Source organism: Nerophis ophidion, linkage group LG05, assembly GCF_033978795.1.
Source record: "Nerophis ophidion isolate RoL-2023_Sa linkage group LG05, RoL_Noph_v1.0, whole genome shotgun sequence".
Lineage (NCBI taxonomy): Eukaryota > Metazoa > Chordata > Actinopteri > Syngnathiformes > Syngnathidae > Nerophis > Nerophis ophidion.
Window position 1 is genome coordinate 16,890,542 of NC_084615.1, and position 23,906 is coordinate 16,914,447.

General features: G+C 40.2%; 1 protein-coding gene across 11 annotated transcripts in view; it reads left to right on the top strand.

The window, feature by feature from the left end:
- The window catches only part of mbnl3 (muscleblind-like splicing regulator 3), a 98,972-nt gene that overhangs the window by 65,677 nt on the left and 9,389 nt on the right, over window positions 1-23,906 (top strand). For all 11 annotated transcript variants that reach the window (XM_061900229.1, XM_061900227.1, XM_061900228.1 and 8 more), the window contains 4 exons: window positions 3,585-3,749; window positions 6,600-6,803; window positions 6,878-7,117; window positions 17,808-17,973. In XM_061900229.1, coding sequence (XP_061756213.1) covers window positions 3,585-3,749; window positions 6,600-6,803; window positions 6,878-7,117; window positions 17,808-17,973 — 775 coding nt within the window. The remainder of the gene's footprint in view (window positions 1-3,584; window positions 3,750-6,599; window positions 6,804-6,877; window positions 7,118-17,807; window positions 17,974-23,906) is intronic.

A 23,906-nucleotide genomic window follows, 5' to 3' on the forward strand; every position in this document is an offset into this window, starting at 1 on the left:
TTACACATTAAGTACACACAATGTATACACACAGTACACACATTGTTTACACATTAGGTACTCACACATTGTTTACACCCACACATTGTTTACATATTAAGTACACACACATTGTTTATCCACACAGTACACACACATTGTTTACGCACACAGTACACACATTGTTTACACATTAGGTACTCACACATTGTTCACACACACACACAGTATACACACATTGTTTACACATTAAGTACACACACACTGTTTACACACAGTACACACATTGTTTACACATTAGGTACTCACACATTGTTTACACATTAGGTACTCACACATTGTTTACACACACACATTGTTTACACATTAAGTACACACACATTGTTTATCCACACAGTACTCACACATTGTTTACGCACACAGTACACACACATTGTTTACACACAGTACACACATTGTTTACACATTAGGTACTCACACATTGTTCACACACACACAGTATACACACATTTTTTACACATTAAGTACACACACACTGTTTACACACAGTACACACATTGTTTACACATTAGGTACTCACACATTGTTTACACACACACATTGTTTACACATGAAGTACACACATTGTTTATCCACACAGTACTCACACATTGTTTACGCACACAGTACACACACATTGTTTACACACAGTACACACATTGTTTACACATTAGGTACTCACACATTGTCTACACACACAGACACAGTACACACATTGTTTACACTTTAAGTACACACCATTGTTTATACACACAGTACACACACATTGTTTATACACAGTACACACATTTTTTACACATTAGGTACTCACACATTGTTTACACACACACACACACACATTGTTTACACATAAAGTACACACACATTGTTCACACACACAGCACACACAAAGTACACACATTGTTTCCACTCACACATTGTTTGAGATGAAGATACACAACAGGAACTAATATAGTTTGTTATGCAAAGTAAAAACAAAAGTGTTGTATTGACCAAGTTGAGATGAAGACTGTGAGAGTTTCCACTCTGCACCTTTTCTCACCTCCACCTTCCACCTTCCACCTTCCACCTTCCTTCTCATTACAATCCTGGAACGCAAATCAAGAAACAACATTAAGTCTTTTTTTTTTTTCATTTTTCACTATGTATGGCAGATTTTAAAACAAACAAAAAAGGATTGATTGTCATTCAAATATTATTGTGTGTTTTCCTTTTATGGATTTTAATTTTTTTCCAGATTTAACTGTTAAAAGAATCAATGGTACAGTTTGTCCAGGAAGAACCCGGCTGTAAAAACATTGTGATGACTGAGCTGCCAGCCTGCAGATGTTTTAACGCAAAAAAAAAAAAAAATCAAATCTTATAAATGAATGTATAATTTACTGTCACATGTATTATTTAGCGTTACACGTGGCCCTCTGAGGGCAGCCAGAACTGGAATGTGGCCCTCAGTGAAAAAAACACTTTGACAACCCATTTTAGCATCCACAGGTTTTCTTCTAGTAATATTCATAACAAATTATGTTTGATGGAATTGGATTCATAATTCCTTTAGAGTCTTTTAATGGAGGTAATTCCGTTCATTTCCTTCAGCGCACTATTCCACAAGTTAATTCTTTTAACAGGAATACACATGTTTTTTTGGAGTAGTCCCTATTTGAGTGTTTTTGGACGGTAGCAGCACCTCTGAAAGTGTCCTCTCTCTCTTGGCCGGAACATTCCTTGGGAAGCACCTGACTGTGTGACTTCCACTGCAGCCGCAAACTATTCACTTTTTCCACAAGTTGCTATGTCACAGCCTTTCATTCCAAAATGGAATAAATGCATTTTTGTCCTCAAAATTCTACACACAATACCCCATTACGACAATGTGAAAATGTTTTCTTTTTCATTTTTTTTGTGAAAATCTATCAAAAACATAAAACCACGGAATCACATGAAGTTTTGACAGCTTTTGATGTTGTCAACGTGATGTTGACCAGCAGCATCTTGTCTTATATTCTCATCCCGCGTGATGTTGACCAGCAGCAACATGTCCTATATTCTCATCCCGCGTGATATTGACCAGCAGCAACATGTCCTATATTCACATCCCAAGTGATGTTGACCAGCAGCATCTTGTCTTATATTCTCATCCCGCGTGATGTTGACCAGCAGTAACATGTCCTATATTCTCATCCCGGGTGATGTTGACCAGCAGCAACATGTCCTATATTCACATCCCAAGTGATGTTGACCAGTAGCATCTTGTCTTATATTCTCATCCCGCGTGATGTTGACCAGCAGCAAAATGTCCTATATTCTCATCCCGCGTGATGTTGACCAGCAGCAACATGTCCTATATTCTCATCCCGCGTGATGTTGACCAGCAGCAACATGTCCTATATTCACATCCCAAGTGATGTTGATCAGCAGCATCTTGTCCTATATTCTCATCCCACGTGATGTTCACCAGCAGCATCTTGTCGTATAGTCACATCCCACGTGATGTTGACCAGCAGCATCATGTCCTATATTCTCATCCCACGTGATGTTGACCAGCAGCATCTTGTCCTATATTCACATCCCACATGATGTTGACCAGCAGCATCTTCTCCTATATTCACATCCCACGTGATGTTGACCAGCATCATCTTGTCCTATATTCACATCCCACATGATGTTGAGCAGCAGCATCTTGTCCTATATTCACATCCCACGTGATGTTCACCAGCAGCATCTTGTCCTATAGTCACATCCCACGTGATGTTCACCAGCAGCATCTTGTCCTATATTCTCATCCCACTTGATGTTGACCAGCAGCATCTTGTCCTATATTCACATCCCACATGATGTTGACCAGCAGCATCTTGTCTTATATTCTCATCCCGTGCGATGTTGACCAGCAGTAACATGTCCTATATTCACATCCCATGTGATGTTCACCAGCAGCATCTTGTCCTATATTCACATCCCACGTGATGTTGACCAACAGCATCTTGTCTTATATTCTCATCCCGCGTGATGTTGACCAGCAGCAACATGTCCTATATTCACACCCCACTTGATGTTGACTAGCAGCATCTTGTCCTATAGTCACATCCCACGTGATGTTGACCAGCAGCATCTTGTCCTATAGTCACATCCCACATGATGTTGAGCAGCAGCATCTTGTCCTATATTCACATCCTACGTGATGCCGACCAGCAGGATCCTATATCTTATATATTGTGTCCTATATTCACATCGCACGTGATGTTGACCAGCAGCATCTTGTCCTATATTCTCATCCCAAGTGATGTTGAGCAGCAGCATCTTGTCCTATATTCACATCCAACGTCATCTTGTCCTATATTCACATCCCACGTGAAGTTGAGCAGCAGCATCTTGTCCTATAGTCACATCCCACGTGATGTTGACCAGCAGCAACATGTCCTATATTCACATCCCACGTGATGTTGACCAGCAGCAACATGTCCTGTATTCACATCCCACGTGATGTTGACCACCAGCATCTTGTCCTATATTCACATCCCGCGTGATGTCGAGCAGCAGCATCTTGTCATATATTCACGTCTTCTCCTCAGGGCCGCTGCACGCGAGAGAACTGCAAGTACCTGCACCCGCCTCCACACCTGAAGACCCAGCTGGAGATTAACGGCAGGAACAACCTGATCCAGCAGAAGGCAGCGGCGGCCATGTTGGCTCAACAGATGCAGTTCATAATGCCTGGAGCCCAGCTGCAGCCCATTGTGAGTAATCATCATCTGCTGCTTAGTACTAAGTCAGTGTTCACATCATCATCTGCTGCTTAGTACTAAGTCAGTGTTCACATCATCATCTGCTGCTTAGTACTAAGTCAGTGTTCACATCATCATCTGCTGCTTAGTACTAAGTCAGTGTTCACATCATCATCTGCTGCTTAGTACTAAGTCAGTGTTCACATCATCATCTGCTGCTTAGTACTAAGTCAGTGTTCACATCATCATCTGCTGCTTAGTACTAAGTCTTTTTTAAGGAATAATTTACAATAATAAACATGTTTCATGTGTTTTTTTGTTCAAATAAATACAATAATTACATTTTTTTGTGGTCCCCTTTATTTTGAAAAGCATGGAAATACATAATATGACCAACTAACCACATTCTCATCAAGTTTATATACAGTTTTTGCAGTATGTTACTGTATATTATTTGATACTTATAATATAGTTGAAGGTAAGGTATGTTACTGTATATTATGTGATACATATAATATAGTTGAAGGAAGGGTATGTACTGTATACTATGTGATACTTATAATACAGTTGAAGGTAGGGTTTGTACTGTATATTATGTGGTACTTATAATATAGTTGAAGGTAGGTTATGTACTGTATATTATGTGATACATATAATGTAGTTGAAGGTAGGGTATGTACTATATATTATGTGATACTTACAATACAGTTGGAGGTAGAAAATGTTACTGTATATTATGTGATACATATAGTTGAAGGTAGGGTATGTACTGTATATTATGTGATACTTATACAGTTGAAAGTAGGGTATGTACTGTATATTATGTGATACCTGTAATATAGTTGAAGGTAAGGTATGTACTGTATATTATGTGATACTTATAATAGAGTCGAAGGTAGGGTATGTACTGTATATTGTGTTTTACTCATAATATAGTCGAAGGTAGGGTATGTACTGTATATTATGTGATACTTATTATATAGTTGAAGGTAAGGTATGTACTGTATAGTATGTTATACTTATAATATTGTCAAAGGTAGGGTATGTACTGTATATTATGTGATACTTATAATAGAGTCGAAGGTAGGGTATGTACTGTGCATTATGTGATACTTATAATATAGTCGAAGGTAGGGTATGTATTGTATATTATGTGATACTTATTATATATTTGAAGGTAGGGTATGTACTGTATATTATGTGGTACTTATAATATAGTTGAAGGTAGGGTATGTACTGTATATTATGTGGGACTTATAGTATAGTTGAAGGAAGGGTATGTACTGTATATTATGTGATACTTATAATACAGTTGAAGGTAGGGTTTGTACTGTATATTATGTGGTACTTATAATATAGTTGAAGGTAGGTTATACACTGTATATTATGTGATACATATGTAGTTGAAGGTAGGGTATGTACTATATATTATGTGATACTTATAATACAGTTGGAGATAGGGTATGTTACTGTATATTATGTGATACATATAGTTGAAGGTAAGGTATGTAGTGTATATTATGTTGTACTTATGCAGTTGAAGGTTGTGTATGTACTGTATATTTTGTGATATTTATAATATAGTCCAAGGTAGGGTATGGACTGTATATTATGTGATACTTATAATACAGTTGGAGGTAGGGTATGTTACTGTATATTATGTGATACATATAGTTGAAGGTACGTATGTAGTGTATATTATGTGATACTTATACAGTTGAAGGTTGTGTATGTACTGTATATAATGTGATACTTATGATATAGTTGAAGGAAGGGTATGTACTGTATATTATGTGATACTTATAATACAGTTGAAGGTAGGGTTTGTACTGTATATTATGTGGTACTTATAATATAGTTGAAGGTAGGTTATGTACTGTATATCATGTGATACATATAATGTAGTTGAAGGTAGGGTATGTACTATATATTATGTGATACTTATAATATAGTTTGAGGTAGAGAATGTTACCGTATATTATGTGATACATATAGTTGAAGGTACGGTATGTACTGTATATTATGTGATACTTATACAGTTGAAGGTAGGGTATGTACTGTATATTATGTGATACCTATAATATAGTTGAAGGTAAGGTATGTTACTGTATAATATGTGATACTTAGAATACAGTTGAAGGTAGGGTATGTACTGTATTTTATGTGATACATATAATGTAGTTGAAAGTAGGGTATGTTACTGTATATTATTTGATACAAATAATGTAGTTGAAGGTAGGGTATGTACTATATACTATGTGATACTTATAATACAGTTGGAGGTAGAGTATGTTACTGTATATTATGTGATACATATAGTTGAAGGTAGGGTATGTACTGTATTTTATATGATACATATAATGTAGTTGAAGGAAGGGTATGTTACTGTATATTATGTGATACATATAATGTAGTTGAAGGTACGGTATGTACTATATATTATGTGATACTTTTAATACAGTTGACGGTAGGGTTTGTACTGTATATTATGTGATACTTATAATATAGTCAAAGGTAGGGTATGTACTGTATAGTATGTGATACTTATAGTCGAAGGTAGGGTATGTACTGTATATTATGTGATACTTATAATATAGTTGAAGTTAAGGTATGTACTGTATATTATGTGATACATATAATATAGTTGAAGGTAGGGTATGTACTGTATATTATGTGATACCTATGATATAGTTGAATGTAAGGTATGTACTGTATATAATGTGACACTTATGATAGAGTTGAAGGTAGGGTATGTTACTGTATATTATGTGATACATATACTATAGTTGAAGTTAGAGACATGCAATATCTGCATAGTGTACCTCAGATTTTGTGACCCAGGCCACCTTGTTGACCCCCCAGACTACATTCCCACTCACACCCTCCCTGGCAAGCAGTCCCAGTATGGCCTTCAGTCCCTACCTGAGCCACATGGGCCCCGGCATGGGCTTGATGCCCGAGATGTTGCCCTGCACGCCCCTGCTGGTCCCTGGAAGTCCCACCGGCCTGGCGTCCATGGGGAACGGCACGGCCGGACCCAAGCACGCACGCACAGACAAGCTGGAGGTATGCCACGATTATTTTGCTTTTGTTTTTGGCGAAAGGTTAGTCGCTGATCGGCGTTCTCGCTGGCTTGCCAGGTTTGTCGAGAGTTCCAGCGCGGGAACTGCACGCGGGGGGAGAGCGACTGTCGCTACGCTCACCCCCTGGAGGCGGGCATGGTGGACTGCAACGAGAACTCGGTCATCGTCTGCATGGACTACATCAAGGGGCGGTGCAGCAGGGACAAGTGCAAGTACTTCCACCCTCCCACTCACCTGCAGGCCAGGATCAAGGCGGGCCAGCACCAAGCTGGACCAAACACCGCTTCTGCCGCCTTGGTGAGTGCACTTGAACACACCACTGCTGCTCATCCACAGTTAAAACACTGCTTCTGCAGCCGTGGTGAGTGCACTTGAACACACCACTGCTGCTCATCCACAGTTAAAACACTGCTTCTGCGGCCTTGGTGAGTGCACTTGAACACACCACTGCTGCTCATCCACAGTTAAAACACTGCTTCTGCAGCCCTGGTGAGTGCACTTGAACACACCACTGCTGCTCATCCACAGTTAAAACACTGCTTCTGCGGCCTTGGTGAGTGCACTTGAACACACCACTGCTGCTCATCCACTGTTAAAACACTGCTTCTGCAGCCTTGGTGAGTGCACTTGAACACACCACTGCTGCTCATCCACTGTTAAAACACTGCTTCTGCAGCCTTGGTGAGTGCACCTGAACACACCACTGCTGCTCATCCACAGTTAAAGCACTGCTTCTGCAGCCCTGGTGAATGCACTTGAACACACCACTGCTGCTCATCCACTGTTAAAACACTGCTTCTGCGGCCTTGGTGAGTGCACTTGAACACACCACTGCTGCTCACCCACTGTTAAAACACTGCTTCTGCGGCCTTGGTGAGTGCACTTGAACACACCACTGCTGCTCATCTACTGTTAAAACACTGCTTCTGCAGCCTTGGTGAGTGCACTTGAACACAGCACTGCTGCTCATCCACAGTTAAAACACTGCTTCTTCAGTCGTGGTGAGTGCACTTGAACACACCACTGCTGCTCATCCACAGTTAAAACACTGCTTCTGCAGCCTTGGTGAGTGCACTTGAACACACCACTGCTGCTCATCCACAGTTAAAACACTACTTCTGCAGCCTTGGTGAGTGCACTTGAACACACCACTGCTGCTCATCTACTGTTAAAACACTGCTTCTGCAGCCTTGGTGAGTGCACTTGAACACAGCACTGCTGCTCATCCACAGTTAAAACACTGCTTCTTCAGTCGTGGTGAGTGCACTTGAACACACCACTGCTGCTCATCCACTGTTAAAACACTGCTTCTGCAGCCGTGATGAGTGCAATTGAACACACCACTGCTGCTCATCCACAGTTAAAACACTGCTTCTGCAGCCTTGGTGAGTGCACTTGAACACACCACTGCTGCTCATCCACAGTTAAAACACTGCTTCTGCAGTCGTGGTGAGTGCACTTGAACACACCACTGCTGCTCATCCACTGTTAAAACACTGCTTCCGCAGCCTTGATGAGTGCACTTGAACACACCACTGCTGCTCATCCACTGTTAAAACACTGCTTCTGCAGCCTTGGTGAGTGCACTTGAACACACCACTGCTGCTCATCCACAGTTAAAACACTGCTTCTGCGGCCTTGGTGAGTGCACTTGAACACACCACTGCTTCTGCAGCCGTGGTGAGTGCACTTGAACACACCACTGCTGCTCATCCACAGTTAAAACACTGCTTCTGCAGCCTTGGTGAGTGCACTTGAACACACCACTGCTGCTCATCCACTGTTAAAACACTGCTTCTGCGGCCTTGGTGAGTGCACTTGAACACACCACTGCTGCTCATCCACTGTTAAAACGTTGCTTCTGCGGCCTTGGTGAGTGCACTTGAACACACCACTGCTGCTCATCCACAGTTAAAACACTGCTTCCGCAGCCGTGGTGAGTGCACTTGAACACACCACTGCTGCTCATCCACAGTTAAAACACTGCTTCTGCAGCCGTGGTGAGTGCACTTGAACACACCACTGCTGCTCATCCACAGTTAAAACACTGCTTCTGCAGCCTTGGTGAGTGCACTTGAACACACCACTGCTGCTCATCCACGGTTAAAACACTGCTTCTGCAGCCTTGGTGGTCTGAACCAAACCCCGCCCACCACAGGTTGCCTCAGCTCAAAGCCTCAGTCCTGACATTAAAGGCCCACTGAGATGAGATGTTCTTATTTAAACGGGGATAGCAGGTCCATTCTATGTGTCATACTTGATAATTTCGCGATATTGCCATATTTTTGCTGAAAGGATTTAGTAGAGAACATCGACGATAAAGTTTGCAACTTTTGGTCGCTAATAAAAAAGCCTTGCCTGTACCGGAAGTAGCAGACGATGTGCGCGTGACGTCACGGGTTGTGGAACTCCTCACATCTGAACATTGTTTACAATCATGGCCACCAGCAGCGCGAGCGATTCGGACCGAGAAAGCGACGATTTCCCCATTAATTTGAGCGAGGGTGAAAGATTTGTGGATGAGGATAGTGAGAGTGAAGGACTAGAAAAAAAAAAAAAGACAGGGCAGTGGGAGCGATTCAGATGTTATTAGACACATTTACTAGGATAATTCTGGGAAAATCCCTTGTCTGCGTATTGTGTTACTAGTGTTTTAGTGAGATTATATAGTTGTACTGGAGGGGTGTGGTAACCGCCAGTGTCTCTGAGGGAAGCCACGTTTCTCAACGAGGTGAAGCAAAGGCAGCCGGCTGGGCCGGGCTGAGATTTTTTTCCCCCTCCTCCTCGGTGGAAGCATCCCACGTTCGGGGGCGGCTGGTCGGAGGAGGCAAGAGAGTCTGCAGCTGCCTCTTTGACAGGTGCACAAGGAACGACGCAATCTCCGCTCATGTCTACGGTAAGAGCCGACTTATTACCACAATTTTCTCACCGAAACCTGCCGGTTGACATGTGGTAGAGAACCATGTTCGCTTGACCGCTCTGTTCCATAGTAAAGCTTCACCTTCGGGAATGTAAACAAGGAAACACCAGCTGTGTTTGTGTTGCTAAAGGAAGCTGCAATACACCGCTTCCCACCTACATCTTTCTTCTTTGACGTCTCCATTATTAATTGAACAAATTGCAAAAGATTCGGCAACACAGATGTCCAGAATACTGTGTAATTATGCGATTAATATAGCTGGGATCGGGCCGGAACAAAATGTCCGCTACAATCCGTGACGTCACGTGCACGCGTCATCATACGGCGACGTTTTCAACAGGATACTTCGCGCAAAATTTAAAATTGCAATATAGTAAACTAAAAAGCATGTGTTGCAATGTTAATATTTCATCTTTGATATATAAACTATCAGACTGCGTGGTCGGTAGTAGTGGGTTTCAGTAGGCCTTTAATGAACTAGCATCCAAGAAAAGATGTCAGGTATCTGGCTTGGGCACATCAGATTAGATCAGTGTGTCACAAACTGAGCAGTAAAAAGGGCTGAATGGTTGACTTATTCCTTATTTTATTTTCAAATGTATTAGCCCGTGGAAAAAGTTTAATTTGATATTTACCTCAGAAGGCTGCACATTGAAAAGAGGCATTCCATTTTTATTAAAATTTCATTTGATATGCCATTGATATTTTTTTATTATTTTTATTATTATTATTTACAATTAATTTTTGCATGTCATTATAAAGTTATATAAGCCTTGCTTGTTCAATATTCATTGCAAAACTTGTTTGGGTCCCTATTAAAAGGTTAATTTGTTCTGCCTTGCCCCGCGGTTCTGTTCCGTTTTAAATTTTGGCCCACTCTGTATTTGAGTTTGACAACCCTGCTCTCACCACCACTGAGTTTTTTTTGAGGTGTGCCTTTTAAATTGGGGACCGCTTTGGGCTTTTGTAAAGTAACAATATATATATAGCTTATACATAAACTGTATATGTGTACATACAAACCCCGTTCCCATTTGAGTTGGGAAATTGTGTTAGATGTAAATATAAACGGAATACAAAGATTTGCAAATCATTTTCAACCCATATTCAGTTGAATATGCTACAAATCCAAGATATTTGATGTTCAAACTCATAAACAGTGTGTAAAGGATATCACCACATGGGCTCAGGAACACTTCATAAAACCACTGTCGGTAACTACAGTTGGTTGCTACATGTGTAAGTGCAAGTTAAAACTACTATGCAAAGCAAAACCAACAACACCAAGGAACGCAGCTGGCTTCGCTGGGCCCGAGCTCATCTAAGATGGACTGATGCAAAGTGGAAAAGTGTTCTGTGGTCTGACGAGTGGTGTCCTCCGGAACAAAGAGGAAAATAACCATCCGGAATGTTATAGGCGCAAAGTTCAAAAGCCAGCATCTGTGATGGTATGGGGGTGTATTAGTGCCCAAGGCATGGGTAACTTACACATCTGTGAAGGCACCATTAATGCTGAAAGGTCCATACAGGTTTTGGAACAACATATGTTGTCATCCAAGCAACATTATCATGGACGCCCCTGCTTATTTCAGCAAGACAATGCCAAGTCACGTGTTACAACAGCGTGGTTTCGTAGTAAAAGAGTGCGGGTACTTTCCTGGCCCGCCTGCAGTCCAGACCTGTCTCCCATGGAAAATGTGTGGCGCATTATGAAGCGTAAAATACGACAGCGGAGACCCCAGACTGTTGAACGACTGAAGCTCTACATAAAACAAGAATGGGAAAGAATTCCACTTTCAAAGCTTCAACAATTAGTTTCCTCAGTTCCCAAACCTTTATTGAGTGTTGTTAAAAGAAAAGGTGATGTAACACAGTGGTGAACATGCCCTTTCCCAACTACTTCGGCACATGTTGCAGCCATGAAATTCAAAGTTAATTATTATTTGCAAAAAAAAAAATGTTTATCAGTTTGAACATCAAATATGTTGTCTTTGTAGCATATTCAACTGAGTATGGGTTGAAAATTATTTGCAAATCATTGTATTCTGTTTATATTTACATCTAACACAATTTCCCAACTCATATGGAAACGGGGTTTTTATTATGTTGATATCATAGTTGTATTGTTAACAGGGATTTGAGTAGTGGTTAAAATGAGTCTTGATTAGTTCCAACTGAAGTAACACTCCCCTTCTCACTTTAATTGCAAATACCGTATTTCCTTGAATTGCCGCTGGGGCGATAATTAATTTAAAACCTCTTCTCACTCCGGCACTTACCAAAGGCATGCGGTAAAGGCAAGCATGCGCTAGTTATTTTAAAACCTCTTCTCACTCTGGCGCTTACCAAAGGCATGCGGTAAATTTAGGCCTGCGCTTATAAATTTGAGTGTGATGTAAGGATACCATCATGAAAAGCACATTTAATAAAAAAAACGTTATTACGGTCTTACCTTTACTTATAAATGAAGTCCATCCTTCTGATCAAAAGCATCGATAACTTGTTTATAGAAGTCCTCCTTATCTTTCTTCAGTTTTAAAAGTCTCTCTGTCTCAATGGAGATCTTCCGTTATTACCTCCTGCTTGGATTGAAAGTCCAGTTTAGAAAACTGTGTTATTTTAGATATGTAATCCTCCATGTTAAAAGTGCAAGCGAGAGGAAAAAATAAACGATCGCTGCTCACTCTTGCTGCTTGTTGTCACTTCTTCTGCAGCCGAGTAGTCGCAAGAAGGATCACTAGCGCCCTCTACCACTAGGATGCGGGAGTCATTTAATGACTCATATTTGACACACGCAGCTACGGTATACTAATAAAACATAGCTGCTTACTGTGCTTTTTAGCATATTCAATATCTTGGACCTTAAATCCTACTGAATAGCTCTTAATCTTCTTCCCTTTATGCAATTTCAAATGATTGAAATCAGCCTCCTCCATTTTTTAAAATGATGACAGGTGAAGTGTCACTCGTGACGTGACGAGTTTGACCCGGCGGAAATTCTAGGCATATGCTAAATATTTTGCGAAACGAGTTTGACCCGGCGGAAATTCTAGACATGCGCTAATAAAAATAATATTTTGCAAAACGAGTTTGACCCGGCAGTAATTCTAGGCAGGCGCATACTATATACCCGGCGGCCATTCAAGGAAATACGGTATTTGCAGGCTAGAAAAGAAGCTAACAAGCTCAATAGTTGATAATTGTGCTGGAAGACAGAGGCGACGCCGCTAAAGAAGGGCTTTTAAAGCAATGGTGTGGGCCACCATTTTTATACAAATTTAATTTTACAAAAAAAAGTGTGCAGAATTGTGCAAAAGTCTTAAGGAAACAAGAACAAGCTGAAGTGGTGATACTAATAACTAATAATAACACAAAACTTTGTCTTTATATATGTATTTGAGGCTCTTCACAACATTAAGAATACATAGTAATTTAGATACAGCACACAACACAACCTATGTATTCTTATATTGATATGATTATTAACAAAATATACAAAAACACACAAATAAATGACATTTTTTCATAAGCCCCGCCTATTTTGCTTTTTCTGGCTGACCTCTGGGATGTGAGCTCATTTTGTGCACGGCAGGGACCTCTAGTGGCCACAAACATCTACAGCAGAGATTTTGATGTCACTACTGTATTTCATCAATGATGACGCCACATCCATCCATCCATTTTCTACCGCTTATTCCCTTTTGGGGTCACGGGGGGCGCTGGCGCCTATCTCAGCTACAATCGGGCGGAAGGCGGGGTACACCCTGGACAAGTCGCCACCTCATCGCAGGGCTAACACAGATAGCCACATACAAATCATTTTTCTGTGAACACACAGGAAAGTCTGATTATTATTGCAATAATCCTCCAATGCAAACATATGTACAGTAAGTAGTGCATCAATTTGGGAGCTCATAACTCAAAACATTTGTATCTTAAATCAGCCACGCCAATTGAAAATAATTAAAATCTATTTAATCCGTGCTTGGTCCCCTTAAAGCACCACAGTTATGTCTAGTAACACACTTTTCAACAAGAAACTGTTTTTTAGGTAATAAATTGGGATTAAATAACACTGTATAGCATGGATCAGGGTTGTATGGTATAGAATATCCCTGTGATGAGGTGGCGACTTGTCCAGGGTGTACACCGCCTTCCGCCCAAATGCTGCTGAGATAGGCGCCAGCGACCCCGAAAGAGACAAGCGGTAGGAAAATGAATGGATGGTATAGAATAGAAAGTACTTTATTGATCCCTGGGGTAAATTCAGCACCACAGTTCGCTCACAATAGACAATAATAATAATAAATAATATAATATATATTATATATATATATAATATATGAATAATATAAATATATTCTACATATATTCTACATTTAGGGGCAGTCAAGAAGGTACTAGTATAGTACCGCGATACTAATGAATCATATTCGGTACTATACCGCCTCCAAAAAGTAGCTCACCGGCGTCACAGTGTAAACAAACGCCACTGGTGGATCTACACCTGACATCCACTGTAATGATACCAAGTACAGGAGCGCATACTACTATGGTTACATATATATTTTTTAGCATCACAACATATACTTAGTTTTTTGTTTAATTCATTATCAATCAAAGTTTATTTATATAACCTCAATCACGAGTGTCTCAACAACATCCTTGGTTCAGATCCCACATCAGGGCAAGGAAAAACTCAACCCAATGGGATGACAATGAGAAACCTTGCAGGGGACTGCAGATGTGGGGGTTTTTTCATTTATTATATTTGTTTTAAGTACTGTAAAACCACACATTTTATAAACTTTTCTCAGACAGGCATTAATATTTTCTCACATTTCTCTCGTTTACACAGTCTCAAAGTGCAAACCTAAGTGAATTTAAAAAAATAAATACGGAACTGTGGAGGTTGCCCTCTAGTGGGTTATTTGGATCACCACACACTTGCACGAGAGCCCGGTGTTTAGGGTTCAACAATGTCTTTTATTGTGAGCGCACACACTATAGTCTCTGCTCTGTGACTTTTCGGTCCTTTTGGCGCGTCATCTTTCTGGCCAGCTCCAACTCCAATAATGTGTCTCGGCCTGGCTGCTGCTAAAAAAAGGCGACAGGTGATTAGAAAACCATCCACAGCTGGGCAATCTACTCACCTGCCGCTGGCTTCGAGGCCGGTCCTATCACACCCCGCTCCGCGGCAGTTCCGCAGACCACGCCACCCTCCACAAGTCCACTACTGTATTAAAGAATGAAACCAAAGATCAAAACCTGTTTTTTTAGGGCTGGATAATTCTTTTACCTATAAATAAGCCGGGGTTTTATCATAAATCCCGCAGCATTTCCACACATAACTAGAATCACACCATCTTTTAGGGCCTTAAATCCTGCGCTTTTGGCGTGGTCCCGCATTATAAACGCAAAGAGGGCATTTGTTTCCAAAATAAGTCTGTCTCATCCATATTAAAACCTTCTTCAGGATTATTTCCCCCACCACAGCTGGGCAATCTACTCACCTGCCGCTGGCTTTGAAGCCGGTCCTTACACATCCTGCTCACCGGCAGGCCCACAGACCACGCCCCCCTCCACAAGTACACTACTGTAATAAGGAATGAAATCAAAGATCAAAACCTGTTTTTTAATGCTGCAGAATGTTTTTCCCTATAAATATATAAGCCCTGGTTTTATCATAAAGCCCGCAGCATTTCCACACATAACCAGAGTCACACCATCTTTTTGGGCCTTAAATCCTGCGCTTTTGGCGTGGTCCTGCATTATAAAGGCGGACAGGGCATTCATTTCCAAAATAAGTCTGTCTCATCCATATTAAAACCTTCTTCAGGATTATTTCCCCCACCACAGTATACATTCTGTAGTGCACAGGACACATGGCGTCAAGAAGATTGATTGACTACAGTCTCTTATCCAATCAGGATGCAGAACACAATGGGTATTCATACGAGCCGTGTAAAGTGAACCGTGTGGTAGTGAGGGAAAACTGCACTGCTGCTGCTAATAAAGGCGACAGGTGATTAGATAACCAGTCCCAGCTGGGCAATCTACTCACCTGCCGCTGGCTTTGAAGCCGGTCCTTACACATCCTGCTCACCGGCAGGCCCGCAGACCACGCCCCCCTCCACAAGTACACTACTGTAATAAGGAATGAAACCAAAGATCAAAACCTGTTTTTTTAGTGCTGGAGAATGTTTTTACCCATAAATGAATAAGCCCGGGTTTTATCACACCATCTTTTTGGGCCTTAATTCCTGTGCTTTTGGTGTGATCCTGCATTATAAAAGTGTGAGATGGCATTCGTTTCCAAAATAAGTCTCTCATCCATATTAAAACCTTCTGCAGGATTATTTCCCCCACCACAGTATACATTCTGTAGTGCACAGGACACATGGCGTCAAGAAGATTGATTGACTACAGTCCCTTATCCAATCAGGATGCAGAACACAATGCGTATTCATACGAGCCGTATAAAGTGAACCGTGTGGTAGTGAGGGAAAACTCCACTGCTGCTGCTAATAAAGGCGACAGGTGATTAGATAACCAGTCCCAGCAGGGCAATCTACTCACCAGTCGCTGGCTTCGAGGCCGGTCCTTACACACCCCACTCCGCGGCAGGCCCGCAGACCACGCCCTCCTCCACGAGTCCACTACTGTATTAAAGAATGAAACCAAAGATAACACCTGTTCTTTTAGGGCTGGAGAATTTTTTTTAACCTAGAAATAAGCCCGGTTTTATCATAAAGCCCGCAGCATTTCCTCACATGACCAGAGTCACACCATCTTGTTAGCTTTAAATCCTGCGCTTTTGGCTTAGTCCTGCATTATAAAGGCGGAGAGGGCATTAGTTTCCAAAATAAGTATGTCTCATCCATATTAGCATCTTCTTCAGGATTATTTCCCCCACCACAGTATACATTCTGTAGTGCACAGGACACATGGCGTCAAGAAGATTGATTGACTACAGTCTCTTATCCAATCAGGATGCAGAACACAATGGGTATTCATACGAGCCGTGTAAAGTGAACCATTGTGTAGTGAAGGAAAACTGCACTGCTGCTGCTAATAAAGGCGACAGGTGATTTGATAACCAGTCCCAGCTGGGCAATCTACTCACCTGCTGCTGGCTTTGTAGCCGGTCCTTACACATCCTGCTCACCGGCAGGCCCGCAGACCAAGCCCCACTCCACAAGTACACTACTGTAATAAGGAATGAAATCAAAGATCAAAACCTGTTTTTAGTGCTGGAGAATGTTTTTACCTCTAAATAAATAAACCCGGGTTTTATCATAAAGCCCGCAGCATTTCCACACATAACCAAAGTCACACCATCTTTTTGACCTTAAATCCTGGTGTTTTTGGCTTAGTCCTGCATTATAAAGGCGGAGAGGGCATTCGTTTCCAAAATAAGTATGTATCATCCATATTAGCATCTTCTTCAGGATTATTTCCCCCATCACAGTATACATTCTGTATTGCACAGGACACATTAGATAGATAGTACTTTATTTATTCCGTCAGGAAAATTTTAATTTTCAGCACAATCCCATTCAAGTTTAGACAAACATTACATGGCGTGAAGAAGATTGATTGACTACAGTCCCTGCGTATTCAATGCGTATTCATACAGTAAACAGCGTGGCGCAGTGGGAGAGTGGCCGTGCGCAACCCGAGGGTCACTGGTTCAAATCCCACCTAGAACCAACCTCGTCACGTCCGTTGTGTCCTGAGCAAGACACTTCACCCTTGCTCCTGATGGGTGCTGGTTGGCGCCTTGCATGGCAGCTCCCTCCATCAGTGTGTGAATGTGTGTGTGAATGGGTAAATGTGGAAATAGTGTCAAAGTGCTTTGAGTACCTTGAAGGTAGAAAAGCGCTATACAAGTACAACTCATTAATTTAATTATTTAAACAATGACACACACAAAAAATCTGTGTAACAGGGAGGCTGTGGTAAGTGTACCGTGTTGTATTGAGGGACTACTTGGTTTTTTGCCATGTAATACCTTCTCTGACTTCAGCATGTGGTCAAATGCCCAACAACTTGTTTTCTCCCCAGCCGTGTGGTCAGGGTCTGCCACCAGGAGGCGTGCAGTCGCTACCCAAGAGGACCATGATGGACAAGAGCAACGATGTCGGTGCCACGGTCTTCAACCCAAACATGTTCCACTACCAGCAGGCCCTGACCAGCATGCAACTCCAGCAGCCCGCCTTCATCCCCACTGGTGAGTGTCTGCACTTCGTCTGACTAACTACACAATACATTGAATTATACTAACTACACTTTCTATTTAATTATACTAACTACACATTAAATTGAATTATGCACTGGAAATAGCTCCCTTTATTTACTATACTTACTGCTAATGTTTTAATTAACGTTGTAATGAGGGCTGGAATGCATTACAATAACACATGTGATTAATCAATATAACCATGTATATACGCAGATTATTCATGCAAATTATTTTGACCGAATTGCTCTTTTAATTTACCCCTGGATTAAAGGGGAACATTATCACAATTTCAAAAGGGTTAAAAACAATAAAAATCAGTTCCCAGTGGCTTGTTGTATTTTTTTAAGTTTTTTTAAAAATTCTACCTGTCCGGAATATCCCTAAATAAAGCTTTAAAGTCCCTTATTTTCGCTCTCCGCGAAGACACTGGCCATTTCCCTGTGACGTCATACAGTGCTGCTAATGTAAACAAACAATGGGAATAGCACAGCAAGATATAGCGACATTAGCTCGGATTCAGACTCGGATTTCAGCGATTTAAGCGATTCAACAGATTACGCATGTATTGAAACAGATGGTTGGAGTAGGAAAGTATTGGAGAAGAAACTGAAGCTATTGAGCGAATAGCTATTGACGCTATTCATAGCCATAGCATGGCCGAATAGCTGCGTTAGCATCGCCGGTAAAATGTGCGGACCAAACGATCAGGACTTTCGCATCTTTTGACACTGGAGCAACTTAAATCCGTCGATTGGTAAGTGTTTGTTTCGCATTAAATGTGGGTGGAAGGAAACGTAATATAGTTGCAAATGCATCTGCAGGTTATCCATACATCTCTGTGCCATGTCTGCTTTAGCACCGCCGGTAAATAGCATGTTAGCATCGATTAGCTGGCAGTCAACATCAACAAAACTCCCCTTTGTGATTTCGTTGACTTTATAGTTGCAAATGTCTCTGCAGGTTATCCATACATCTCTGTGCCATGTCTGCCTTAGCATCGCCGGTCAAATGTGGAGACACTCTGGCACATTCAATGGGGGTCTGGCGGCAGACACTTTCGCATCTTCGGGCCAGTGGTGCAACTTGAATCCCTCCCTGTTAGTGTTGTTACACCCTCCGACAACACACCGACGAGGCATGATGTCTCCAAGGTTCCGAAAAATAGTCAAAAAAACTGAAAATAACAGAGCTGAGACCCGGTGTTTGTAATGTGTTGAAAATGAAAATGGCGGGTGTGTTACCTCGGCGACGTCACATTCTGACGTCATCGCCTCCAGCGCGATAAACAGAAAGGCGTTTAATTCGCCAAAATTCACCCATTTAGAGTTCGGAAATCGGTTAAAAAAAATAGATGGAGATGGTCTTTTTTCTGCACCATCAAGGTATATATTGACGCTTGCATAGGTCTGGTGATAATGTTCCCCTTTAACTTAACCTCAGACTGGCAACTTTCACTCCAAAATAGACTGCGGTGGGACTTGAGATAATACTGTCACCTCGGTCTGTGACTCTTTGGGCCGCCACACCATTCCATTTCATCCTTGGGGGGCAACGAGTCGATTCAGAATCGATTCTCGATTAAAAATGACAAAAAAATTTCAACAAGATAGGGCGCCAGTTCTATGATTCACTATATTACTCTATAAAAATAGAGAAACAGCTCTGATAAATGTTTATTTTACTTATAATAAAAATGATTTTGTTGATAAAATTTTAGCCAAACATTTAATAAAGTCAAATACAAATAAGACAACAAGAGAAGTATACAATACTTCTCTTTTCTAATGTAAATGTGTACAGTAGATATACATAATCTACATTAATTATATGATTTGTCTGAGTGGATGGACAGGACTGATTTATATATATATATATATATATATATATATATTACTGCCAGGTCAAACTCACTTCGCAAAATAATTAGCGCATGCTTAGTATTACCGCCTAGTCAAACTCGTGACGTCACCAGTGACACTTCCCCTGTCATCATTTTCAAAATGGAGGAGGCTGATTTCAATACCGGTAATTTGAAATCGCATAAAGGGAAGAAGATTAGGAGCTATTCAGTAGGATTTAAGGTCCAAGCTTACATCACACCCAAATTTTTACTGCGTGGCTTTGGTAAGTGCCGGAGTGAGAAGAGGTTTTAAATTAATTAGCGCCCCGGCGGCAATTCAAGGAAGTACGGTGTGTATATATATATATATATATATATATATATATATATATATATATATATATATATATATATACACATCATCATTTGATCAAAACATGTTTTTAAATCAATTTAAAAGAAAAAAATTATATTAAAAAAAATTGAAAAATTAATAATAATAAAAAATATATATATTTTTTTTAAATTATTATTAATATTATTTTTATTATTTTTTATTTGAAATTGATTTAAAAACATTTTGGGATCAAATGATGTCACGGTTTTGAATTAGTGTACCTTAGGTGGTCATTTGACAAATTTAAACCCGTGACGTCTGTTACGCCTGTGCGGCATTGTGATGCCAGGTTCGATTCCCTCGAGGATGCGTCGAAAATTGAACACAGCAAAAGGTATGAACTAATGATTTATTTAACAGAAGGTGCTAGAGAACAAAAATACCGGCGCTAAGAAAAGGCAAACAAAAGACGCTAGCATGAAAGCTACGATAAACATATAGTAAACTAAACTGGCACATAGGCACACAAAGGGGAAAACAAAACATTTAGCATGAGAGCTAAGAATGAATAAAATTGCGCAGCATGAGAGCTCGCGAGAATGATACAGAAATTGCATGGAAGCAAAAGTGCAAAGCAGACGTACCGTTGTGTAAGAACAAATTTGGATCCCAGACTGAACAACAAAAGATGCAGGCTTAAATAAGGCAGGTGATTACTCAGGACAGGTGTGCAGGGCCGTGAGTAACAGGTGAAACTGATAAGCTACCATGGTGACTGACTAAACAGGAAATAATAGGATCAGACGGAGATTAAAAATAAAAATGGAACAATGAACAATAATATGAGGAGGATCCAAAAAGCGGATCTCAACAACGTCATCCCATCAAAATTTCTTATTGGGGTCCAAATTAAAATAAACAGTACATTTTTGTATTATTTTTCCTTAAAACTGAGGTCTTTTGAGAAATTTCAGCAATAAATGTAAAAATGTATTAAATTATCCATCCATCCATTTATTACCGCTTATTCCCTTTGGGGTCGCGGGGGGCGCTGGTGCCTATCTCAGCTACAATCGGACAGAAGGCGGGGTACACCCCGGACAAGTCGCTACCTCATCGCAGTAAATTAATTTACTCTCTTCAAAAGCTTACGGACTTTTAACGTCCTTTTTGGCTTTGAACATAATTTAAAGGGTTAAAGTTTATTTAACCATTTTTGGGATGACACATAGATATAATAGAATAGGAAGTATTTTTAAATATTTCCCTAATTCTGAGGTCTCAAGGTTGGCAAGTATGAATCTGACTTTTCGGCAAAAAAAGGAACAACCAAAAAACAAACAACGCTAAACAACCAAAAATCATTCCGAAAGGAGGAAACAAAAAATATCAATAGCGAACTATGCCTTAGCATAGGATATAATCACTGAAAATTATCAATAACAAAAGACGCTATAAAACTTGTCCATGAAACTGCACTGTTTCTTATTTACAAAAATAGCTAGCAAAAAATATCACTGAAAAAAATTGAGGAAAAGGAAGAAAAAAACTGAAACTCAAGCAGAGAGGTAGCGGGATAAGTAACATTAGCTGTGACGCTAACTGTGTGGTGCGAGTGGTAATACGAGAGAAAGAAGGTGCAAATCTGCTAACAAATGAAGGAAGAAGATTTAATTCCCAAGAAAAACAGCAGGGGGTCCATCGCCTGGCGGTGGTTCGACTTCAAGCGGGAAGATGTTGAACAGACAACCTTAATATGTCAAGTATGTGGCAAAAGCGTTGCTACAAAAAGTAGCAGCACTGCTGCGTCGCATCGTTTGAAAAGTCACTTGCTAGAGAATAAGGAGTGCTTGAAACTCCGCATGTCAACATCTCCGTTCGGTGCCACACCAACAAAATACTCTTGAGTTTGTTGCTCTAAAACCGTGACTCAATGTCACAATAATAGTTGCCGTCTCAACCAGCTGTTTTATTCACGGCCTTACTAAGTGCTAACTGTTATCCTCAGGGCAGGCACGTACACAGAACAAGTAGCGTATTTTCCAGACCACAGGGCGCACCGGATTATAAGGCACACTGCCGATGAGCAGGTCTAGTCAGGTCTGTTTTCATACAAAAGGCGCATTAAAGGAGTCATTATTATGATTTTTTTTCTAAATGTAAATGATTTCCTAGTGTACCTTGCCGCGTGTTTCATGATCAACATTAAATTGACTCGCTTGATGGACAGTGGTGCGTTTAGTCCAGCTGTTCCCATTTGATTTTGGGTAAGCGCTCCATTTCTGTCGGCACAGCTTGGCTCCAAGTTTCATATTTACAGTGTCAAGTCACGCCGAACCTCACTCTCTCAGCTTCCGTCTCCTCCCAATGTCTCACCCTCTCTTTGTGCTCGCTTCTATAAGCAGCAGTTCATCCTCTCTATATTCAGCTTCAAAAAGATGAGGTTGTGAATCCTCATTTGTCCATTCGTCTTCGTTGTCTGTTACCAAGTCTGCCATGATTAGAACACACTCGTGTTTGTTTTTCGGACTTAGGACCACACATTTGTTGTAGGAAGTTGTGCTCGGAAGTGTGCTGCTATGGAAACAAAAATAAATTCACCGAGAAAATATTTACGGCAATGCTTAAAATGACCAAAATGCAATAAATATTGCACATATTACATATTGTTACGAAAGTGTCTGTTACTACTTTATATATATACTTGCAGTGTGTATATTGTACATATTACATATTGTTATGAAGATGTCTGTTACTACTTTATATATATATATTTGCAGTGTGTATATTGTACATATTACATATTGTTACGAAGGTGTCTGTTACTACTTTATATATATACTTGCAGTGTGTATATTGTATATATTACATATTGTTACGAAAGTGTCTGTTACTACTTTATATATATATATATATATACATATATATATGTATATATACTTGCAGTGTGTATATTGTACATATTACATATTGTTATGAAGATGTATGTTACTACTTTATGTATATATATTTGCAGTGTGTATATTTTACATATTACATATTGTTACGAAGGTGTCTGTTACTACTTTATATATATACTTGCAGTGTGTATATTGTACATATTACGTATTGTTATGAAGGTGTCTGTTACTACTTTACATATATACTTGCAGTGTGTATATTGTACATATTACATATTGTTACGAAGGTGTCTGTTACTACTTTATATATATACTTGCAGTGAGTATATTGTACATATTACATATTGTTAGGAAAGTGTCTGTTACTACTTTATATATATATACTTGCAGTGTGTATATTGTACATATTACATATTGTTATGAAGGTGTCTGTTACTACTTTATATATATACTTGCAGTGTGTATATTGTACATATTACATATTGTTACGAAAGTGTCTGTTACTAATTTATATATATATATACTTGCAGTGTGTATATTGTACATATTACATATTGTTACGAAGGTGTCTGTTACTACTTTGTATATATATATATATACTTGCAGTGTGTATATTACACATATTACATATTGTTATGAAGATGTCTGTTACTACATTATATATATACTTGCAGTCCGGTGTGCCGTGGTAGATTATGCAGTTTCACCTATTTGGGTTAAAAATATTTTTTGCAAACCTGTACTTATAGCCTGCAAATGATGTGTTGTTGTTGAGTGTCTGTACTATCTACAGCTCGGCAGAGTAACCGTGTAATACTCTTCCATATCAATAGGTGTCAGCCGG